This window comes from Podarcis muralis, chromosome 13, assembly GCF_964188315.1.
Source record: "Podarcis muralis chromosome 13, rPodMur119.hap1.1, whole genome shotgun sequence".
In the NCBI taxonomy this organism is placed as follows: Eukaryota; Metazoa; Chordata; class Lepidosauria; order Squamata; family Lacertidae; genus Podarcis; species Podarcis muralis.
In genome coordinates, this window is record NC_135667.1 from 30,755,454 (window position 1) to 30,765,014 (window position 9,561).

General features: G+C 45.1%; 1 protein-coding gene across 1 annotated transcript; it reads right to left on the reverse strand.

The window, feature by feature from the left end:
* Positions 1–1,205: 1,205 nt before the first annotated feature.
* PSMC5 (proteasome 26S subunit, ATPase 5) lies at positions 1,206–9,228 on the reverse strand. The gene is made up of 12 exons (XM_028703154.2): positions 9,074–9,228; positions 7,838–7,909; positions 6,868–6,937; positions 6,189–6,286; positions 5,409–5,465; positions 4,984–5,214; positions 4,268–4,394; positions 3,130–3,320; positions 2,648–2,746; positions 2,385–2,495; positions 1,848–1,934; positions 1,206–1,361 (listed from the first exon to the last, which is right to left on the reverse strand). Exons 1-12 carry the CDS (start codon positions 9,119–9,121, stop codon positions 1,308–1,310), a joined length of 1,245 nt encoding a protein of 414 aa, XP_028558987.1. The 5' UTR covers positions 9,122–9,228; the 3' UTR covers positions 1,206–1,307.
* Positions 9,229–9,561: the final 333 nt, after the last annotated feature.

Genomic DNA, 9,561 nt, shown 5'->3' on the forward strand with positions numbered 1-9,561 from the left:
TGATGGTTAGGGCTGATGCGAATTAGGACGCCAGTGATATCCAATGGGCCACAGCTGCCACACCCTCGCTTTGCTTATGCAAGGTTCACTCCCATGCTATAAGTGAGACACAAGTAACTTATAAGCTCTTACACTCAAGGTCCAGTTGAACAAGTATTACATGGAATACCAAATTCATTGCGAGAATCTCTACAAAGCAGACAAGTTCTGGCTACCACAGTGCGATGATTTTTTCCGTAATTTGAAAATTTCAGACAACCGGTTCTTTGGAGCAGGTCTCCAGCTAATTGCTGCACCCCTACCACCTTTCTGTGCTCTGGCTTTTGGAGGTGGAAGAATGGGGAGTAGGCCTGCTGTTTCACAACAAGCTACTTCTTTAAATTTGCCCACTTTGAAGCACTTGGGAACCTAGTATGCATTACTTTTTTCCAAGATTTCTTTTACGCAGCTTCATTTTAGCACTCAAAATTGTATGTAACAAAATCTAGCTACTGAAAGCCATTTCTTTTTAGCTGTATAGCGGCCTTGTAGTGGTAGCCTGTGGTGCTCCAGATGTTGGACTCCTCCTTTTGAGGCATGCTGGCTGGAGCCAATGAGAACTGCCACTCAACATCTGGAAGGGCACAGGTTCCTCACCCTTGCACACATTTGTCTAAAATGACACTGAATTATAGAAATGGGTGATCTGAGTAACAATCTGAGGCCAGCAAATTTAATCAGTTCACTTTAAAATTTCTCCTGATCGCAGTTTCTAGTTGAGTGCTCCAAAGACAGGCTTCCCTGAACAATAACACTGTTTCATACAGATCATGATAAATCATAATCTCTCAGCGGTTCTCTTTTCATACCAACCCTATAAAGGTTCTAGGACAGAGAATTGATATTTGATGGGTCGAAAGACTCACAAGCCCACGCATCGTGATTTGGGGAAAAGATACACTGGGAAATACCAACACTTAAGGTGTTTAACATAGCATTCAATTAAGAATGGCATTAAAGAGGCTTTTCAAATATAGCTATTTGACCTTGGGCCTTAACAGTGCTTCAACATGTTACCTTCCCACAGTCAGTGGAGTGAAATCTATTGTACCAAAAGACAGGTCTCTGCTTCTGGGAGCTAATTTTCTGTAGAACTGGAGGAATAGATAAGTTTTTAAGCACAAATTTCTGTGCTTTCTTCTCCTTCCTCTATTTACAAGCACAACTGTTAATATTAAGTTTTATTAAGAGGGGGGAAGGACATTGGGGTGTAAAGATTACAGTGGAGAATGAGGTTGAAATTCACTTGCTTGGGTAAGGGCAGCAACTTATTTCCACAGCTTCTTGATAGACATATTCTTCTCACTGTCTTTTTGCATAACCTGCCAAAGAGAAAGAACATTAGAAATAAAGTCAGAAAGGCAAAAAGGCCAGTAGCAGAGATCAAACTTCCAAGCAGTTAAATGGCTACCCGAATTCTACACAATTTAGTAACCTTTTTGTATACTACCTGTTGGACAAGATGAAGTCTCAGCTCCAATCCCACCCTAAATATATGCATTAAACTCTCACTATTCCTTCCATATCCCTCCTACAACAAAAATGGATGTGGGCTTTTCCCCCCTTTTTGTAATGTCTACCCTGCCCTGGAACAAACCACAGGCTTTCTCTGTAGAAAAACAGCCTTAATAAGGTCCCCACTATTACCCACTCCTTCATTTAATCTCTGCAGCACCTTAGGAGAAAGGCAGTTACCTGCAAGCAAGCTCTGACACAAACACTGATGACAAGAGCAACAAAATGCAAATCCCCTACATCTTGGGCTCTTTCCACCCCAAAGAATAGCCCTTCCCTCATAGCCACAATACCTTTGCTACAGCCATCTCGAAGTCTTCTTGAGTTACGTGTACCCGCCTCTCCCTCAACGCGTACATTCCAGCTTCTGTGCACACGCCCTGCAAAACAGATATGTAAGGGACCCACCTGAGCTGCCCCACACAAATGCCAAGAGAATATACAGCTCAGGTAGGCTTGCTTCTGCCCCACCCAAGGATGACAAAATGATAGCCGTCAAAGTGGATGTGTGTGAGATTAGTACATATGACTAGGTACTGAACCTCTCCACTGATGGGAAATGGTTGGTCAGGACAACCCAGGAGTATCAAAATAGTTTGAATGTGTGGGTGCACACACCACCACAAGAGATACAGAAATCCTTGATTTTAAAAATCTTTGTCTGAAGTCGCTTATACTCACTGCTGCAAACTTACAAGCCTCAGAAAGTGTTACCAAGAATTTCTAGCAGGCCTTGATAATCAAATGATCCTTAATGCTGCATGTGGTAGTTAGAGAAGGGGTGCCAAACTTGGGAAGCAGAATTCTCAGACGCAAACTTGCTACTTTACCTTGACCTCAGCCCCTGAAGCCCCTGGCATCAGCTCCGCAATTTTCCGCAAATTAATTCCCCGTGTCAGGTTCATCTTGCGAGAGTGGATCTTCAAGATGTCAAGTCGGGCCTGTGGAGTGACAGGAAGGAGAGGAAGTGACAGTTAAATGACAATGCAGTTTAGCAAACAGGGACATTGGCAGCCAGGGTAAGAGAAGCTATCGAGGGAAAGCCTACTACAGGGAGAAATACAATGGCTGTCTCCCACAAAGTCTCCATTACCTCTTCATTTGGTGGAGGGAATTCAATTTTTCTGTCGATACGCCCAGGACGAAGCAGGGCTGAATCCAAGATGTCTATGCGGTTGGTCGCCATGATGACCTAAACAGGACAAAAATAGCATTTCACTAGAAGCCTATTTGCAGTATTTTAGCTAATAAATACTAGCAGATGCTACATCTATCCCCGCTTCCCATCAACAGACCACAGTAAATGTTCTTCCCCAAGCCACCTATTACTTCTCTTCCTCCTGCAGCCGGAATCCTCTCTGCCTCCTCCTCCACTTCTGCCCCTCTACAGTTATGTACATACGGTTGGTAGCAAGTTTTCATAGGCTTAAGTGCAATCTAGGTTCAAATTATGTATTTCTATGTATGCCAAGAAGAGCAACATTCTTCAAACTTCATCAATTATATGAACTACATTCCTGTGCATAATCCACTGAACGATGGGAAAGTGTTGATTCTGTTCTTTTCACAACATACCTTGATGTTCTTGGTGGCCTCAAAACCATCAAGCTGGTTGAGCAGTTCTAACATGGTGCGCTGGACCTCGCTGTCCCCACCAGAGCCACCCTCCAGACGGGAGGAGCCAATGGAATCAATCTCATCCATGAAGATAATGGAGGGAGCGTGCTCCCGGGCCATGACAAAGAGCTCACGCACCATCCGTGCACCTGCCACCAGGAAACAAGCCAAGATCCTTTAGCAATTACTGTAGATGACCTCGTCCCCCAAACATACAGCCCTATCTAAATATGCTCCCTTACCCCTCTATCAAACACAAACCACCCCGCCAGCCCCATCTCAGAGAGCCTAGTTGCATTTGTTAGAGACGGGTAGAATAGTGCTCAATCAACAGGCATACCCTGGAAAAATTATGACAAAGAGGCAACTTGATCACAGAACTGGAATCTTGTGACCAATTCTGTGCTTGGAGGACAGTAGAACTCCCATTTTCAGGCTCTGCAAAATTGTAAACAGTCTTTTTCAAGTCATCTGCCAAACGGTACAGGCAGCTACCTTTTTCTAGTGGGGAAAGAATACATGGATCCCCAGGTATGGTCTAAGGTACATGAGCTGCCACCTTACTGAAGCTAAGGAGGGCTGGGTCTCGTCAGTGCCTGGATGGTTGGGTCTCCTGAGAATAACATGCACACTGCCTAATAAGGTTTGAATGGAATGCCATGGAGAGATGGACTGGGAAGTCCTAAGAGAAGTGACTTGTAATGGTTAATGTTTTATATATGTACAGTGGAACCTCAGTTTTCGAAATGTAATCCGTTCTGGAAGACCATTCGACTTCCAAAATGTTTAAAACCTGAAAGCGGAAGCCTCAATACAGTAGGGAAACTCAAAATGGAAGCAGCATGGCACATTCAGCTTCCAAAAATTGTTTGGTAACTGAAACAGTTACTTCCGGGTTTTCGGCATTTGAAAGCCGAAACATTCAACTTCTGAGATGCTCGAAAACAGAGGTTTCACTCTATATAAAACTTGTGGGAAATGTATATATATATATTTTAAAGCACACTGCCTTAAATTCCAGGCTAGAATAAGGGAAGGATAAAAATGTGATAAATAATAAAAACTTTCTCTCTCCCATCCACCCCGCCTCACTCACCTTCCCCAATGAACTTCTGCACAAGCTCAGAGCCAGAGACACGGATGAACGTGCAATCAGTGTGGTGAGCCACTGCTCGGGCCAGCAGAGTTTTCCCAGTCCCAGGAGGTCCATACAGCAGCACACCCTGCAATAAGTGTAACATGAGATTAGTATGGGGAGGGAACTAAACCCATTTAGTGGAGAGGAAGAGAAAGGAACTCGTGGCAGCACAGCACGTCCGACAACCTCTCTTGCAGACTGTCTAGTACTTTGATGGTGCCAGCTGGGGCAATGAAACAAAAGGTGTAGAAAATTTGCATCCTTCTGCGGGCTTTTAATACAGAGACCTGCTTTCTACCCACCCTCCATTTGTCGTGGGCATGGAGTCCCAGGAATCTGCCTTATAACAAGACAGACCCTTGGTCTGCCTAGCCCTAGTAGTTGTTTTCCATTCTGAGACAGACTATTTCCCTTGAACTGGAGAGGTCAGGGGCTGAACCTTGGCCTTCTGAATCAAGGCATGTGCTATAGCCTATGCACCCCTCCCTAAGGAAGGCCCAGGAAACAGGGGCGATGGCAAACCGGACTGCTTCTCTTCATGTGGGATGAGTATTTCAATACTTATTTGTAGTTAATGTCAAGTGTGAGTAATCATCTATCCATTTATCTAAAGTCTGGTCTAGTGAGAAAGCGAGGCATGATATGGTGGGGACACCACATCTCTTTTCACTTGCCTTGGGTTGAGCAATGCCCAAAGCTTCAAAAAGCTCTGGATGCTTGACGGGCAGCTCAATCACTTCCTTGATCTCTTTGATCTGCTTGTCAAGGCCGCCAATCATCTCATAAGTGGAGTCTGGCACTTTCTCCACCATCATCAATGAGACCAGGGGGTCCACCTTGTTTGGCAAGATCTTGTGGAGTGTGTAGCTGTCATTCCGCAAGGCAACACGGCAGTTCGGGGTTACCTGTGTGGTATAGAGGTACATGAGACGCATGTTCCACCCTGGGTTTCCCCAGGGGCATTTAAAAGATAGAGCAAACCCAGACACAGGAAAGAAAACAGCAAACATGCAAATCCAACAGAGACATAAATACCACTATTCCCATTCTGGTATTCCCATGTCTGTGGGATACCAGACATGGCCCAGCAAATACTCACATCATTGATGTCTATGTTTTTATCCACGTCAACAACAAACTTGCCTTCAGGATGAACCTGGAATAGAGGGCCAGTTATTACCGTAAGAATCAAACACTTGCAGCATCAATGGCAAAACAAGTCAAGCCAAAGAAATCAACAGTCAACATGGCTAACAGGAAAAATATACCCAATTCCACCCGTATGACAAAGCACTTCTAGCTTACAGTGCAAAACAACTTGAAGATATTATTGAGGAAGATTAATATTGTAAAAACAGATGAGTTTTGGAAGCCACACAGGATTCATTAAGCACCTAGATATCCAATCATTTTTGCTACTTCTGTCCAGAAACAGCAAAGTAACAAGAGAATTGAGTTGTGAACCCTGGTTAAAATTCTCACCTCTACCATGAAGTAATTGGGGGCCTCAGACATGCCACTGTCTTCGAATTTCAACCTTACAGAGCTGTCCTTTTCATGCTGCTCTTCCTCTAAGGAGCTCAGAGCAGCATACATTCATCTCTTCTCAACCCCCATTTTCTGCTCTCAAATTTGTGGGTGCGGAGGCCCGGGTGAAAGATGGCAACTAGCCCAAGATGAACTTCCCAGCCAGGTTGGTATTTGAACCCATGTTCTTCCCAGTCCTAGTTTTAACACTGTGCTTTGAATATTGAAAAGTGCTGTTTAAATGCCAACAGTTATTATTCCCAACTCACAATCATAGCCTGTTTGAAGGACAACCCTCCTCTACACAGAGAGATGTATATATCTGATACACACATGCAGGGGATGACCATACCTTGACAAGCACTTTCTTTTTGTCCATAGCCCTCACCACTTCACCCACGTAGGAACCTTGTTCCTGCAGAAGTTGCAACTCCTCGCGAAGCAGGCGCACTAGGGTGGTCAGAGAAAACAAAACAGCATTAGCATCAGTGGAGAGGAAGTCTCCCAATTCAGCATCATCTTGGACAACTCAGGAACTGCCCCTCCCTAGAGAGGCAACATTTCCAGAAGCAAGGGAGGAAACATTTCTCGGGGGGGGGGGGGGGTTTCATAAAAAGAAATAAGAAAATAAGTAGCATATCTATTTCAGAACAGTAACAAAGCTTAGTTTACCACCTTGAGGAAACAAAATGCTTTATGTACAACTTAGAACACAAAACTTTGCTGCTTTGTATTTAGATTACATTTAAAAGTATTTACATCTCAAGTTATAAATATACCCAGTGTTTGCTATTTTACTTATGAGATTACATAAAGTGGCCACAGATTCTTAACATAAAAGCATTACACTTTATAAAAATATAATCAGTAAAGCAAAGTTGCTTCAAACTAAGGTAGCAAACATATACGGGTTTTTGCCAGTGGGGAAAATGTGGGTGCAGGGTAGAAACAGAAGTTAAAAACAAAAGCCATCAAACCTCTCCCAAAACACAAAAGCAACACTGCAGAGAGCTGAACAACCCGCAACTTACCCTTGGCATTGAGTTCATTCCGCTGTGCCTGCAGCCGTCTGAGATTCTGGCTCTTATCGTTGACTATCAACTTGAAGAAGAAATGGAGAAAGATGACACTTCACGCCAAAATAGCATAGTACCCCGTCAACTAAGGGGGTTTGCTCCCCCTACGCCAGCCACCAGATAATTATTCTCACCGAGATACGAGTTGGAGCACTCTGGCTACTAGCTGGCAAACAAGGGTTGATTGGTAATTGCATTATCTTTTCCTAAGGGGTGGAAAAGCAGCTAGCTCCAAACAGGATGTAAACACTAGAGGCATGTGGTGGTCAGAGTGTTGGATTAAGGTCAAGGAGACTCAGGTTCAACCCCTCACTTTGCTGTGTAGCTCTCCAAGTAAGCTTTGGTCAGTTACTGTCTCAGCCCACCTACCTCACAAGGCAGGAGTGGGGGTGGGGGTGGGGAAGAACCACCATGTAAACTGCCTTAAGCTCACTGAAGGAAAGGTGTAAGAAAAAGGTAGCAAATACACAACTCTCCCCCCACCCACAGTACTGTCGAAGAGATCTCTTTTCCTTCCAAACACCTTCCTTTATGTGTCATGTCTTGCCTTTTACAGTGAAGAAACAGGCATACTCTCTGTGTGTTGAAAGGTATTTGAACAAACACACACACACACACGGCATAGCCCGGCAAACTTTTTGTCAAAACCACATTATAGAATGAATGCCTATCTTCATCCATTAATTATAAACCTGAGAGGAGGGCCTATATCTTGCCCTTAACAAAGGCACTATAGAAATAAAAAAGTGAGCCAATAAAGAGACTGAAGATCATCTAAAGATCCACTAGCCATAGTATGCCCCACATGTTAAAACAACTTTAACTACCTGTGTGTATGAAAGTTGTGTTGTCTGCATTTGAGAAAGGATTTAGAAAGTGAGAACTTATATTGATCCTCCCACTCCAGGAAACAAGAATATCTCACCTGTAGCTCTTCAATCTTGGAGAGGTAATACTGGCGCAGCCCAGTCCCACCTTTGCCTTCATCCAACTCCATCTGCCCGAAAGATTTGGGACAGCAAAGAGAAGAAGAAAGACAGATAAGCTCAAGGAGAAGAGGCACATCTCACCACCCGCCCCCCCCCCCAAGTTAAATTACAGCCCACTACCCAAACCATGAATTGTCACCCCTACCTTACAATTTGCTGTTTCACTCCTCTCCCCAGCCCATAAGCTAGCACACCTACTATTTAGAAACAGGCAACCTTTAACTGTTTAAAATAGGCAGTAACACCCTCTCCAACACCTAGAAGTGACAGCAAGCGAGAACGCCCACCCAGACAGTCTTGCCTGGTGCCATTGTTACATATCTTTAGGTGTCAGGCAAAAAATCATCCCTCTAGTCTACACCAAAGGCCTTTAGGTCTGGTTGAACACTCTATGGCCTTTAAAAAATGTGTTTGTGGGAGGGGGAGCTATGGGCGGCAGTCCTTTTGATGTTTTATTGTGCTACACATTTTGTGTCTTCATCTTGCATGAAACCACCCTGCGATCTTCACGCAAAGAGGGTGGTGGTGGTTGTTTAGTCGTGTCCGACTCTTCGTGACCCCATGGACCAGAGCACGCCAGGCACTCCTTTCTTCCACCGCCTCCCACAGTTTGTACGTTTAATAAATATCACAATCACTAGTACTGGTAACCTTTCACATGACATTACAAGCCACCTCTCCACATTACGTGGACCCTCCCATATTATCATTTTAAGGCAGGCAAAGGAGGACACACCTTCCCCGCTTTCTAACTGTGAACCGCCCTGAGACCCCCGGGTATAGGGCGGTATATAAATTCAATTAATAATAATAACGCAGCTGAGCAGCAACTACACCCACTCAGATTGCCTTCATACCACCAAGCGCCTCTGTCGGATCAGGGGCCCTTTAACGTCAGGCCACCTCCTTCCCCTGTTGCCCCGCCAACATCTCCGTCACTTTCGCAGTTAATCTGCATCCACACACAAACGAACTTCCTTCTCATTCCCCGTTTATACCCCCCCCCCCATTTTTAACGAAAGCCTCTCCGCCATCCCTTCCCCATTTGGCCAGGCAAGTGGCAAACGGACCTCTCTTATCTCTCGCCCACTTTTACAAACAAGACACCCCCGTGAGAACAGTGAGAGAGAGCGGGGGCCGGAGTGACTCAGCACTCGCGGGAACCCGCTTACCTGCTCCGGCCCTTCAACCGCCATTTTCCCCCTCGCCGGTATCCACATTCACTGAAAGGCGCATGCGCTCATTCCATGGCGGAAGCTGCGGGAAGGGAAGGTCGCCTTCCTCCTTCCGGTTGCTTGCCCTCAATCAACATGGCCGACGCTCAAGCGCCCTTCTTGGGAAAAGGAAGCCGTTTCCTCCCCCTCCTTTCCGCTCCAAAGAGATCCGGTCCACAGTAGGTTTAATTGGTCTACTTCCGGTTCTAGATTGCCGGGTTCTGTATGTGGCGGAGCAAGAATTTCCCCCCCTCCATATGACGAGTTCTACGAATCGAGAACCGGAAGCAACGTTTGTTGACACTTCTTGTATTCATATCTCTTAGTTTTATTGTGGCGTTTAGGCGCTGCACATGCGTACATACCCCCTTCCGCCTCAATTCATTTTTGACATACTTTTGCTGCCATGTTGGTAGGGTCCTTAGTACCTTAGATGGAAAAAAGGG

Excerpts from the sequence above, each read along its gene's own strand:
- PSMC5 (XM_028703154.2), bottom strand. The coding sequence starts at position 9,121 with ATGTGGATACCGGCGAGGGGGAAAATGGCGGTTGAAGGGCCGGAGCAG. Across the intron at positions 6,287-6,867 it reads GAATGAACTCAATGCCAAGG|TGCGCCTGCTTCGCGAGGAG; the intron begins GTAAGTTGCGGG and ends TGACCACCCTAG. Across the intron at positions 2,496-2,647 it reads TCCCTCCACCAAATGAAGAG|GCCCGACTTGACATCTTGAA; the intron begins GTAATGGAGACT and ends GTCACTCCACAG.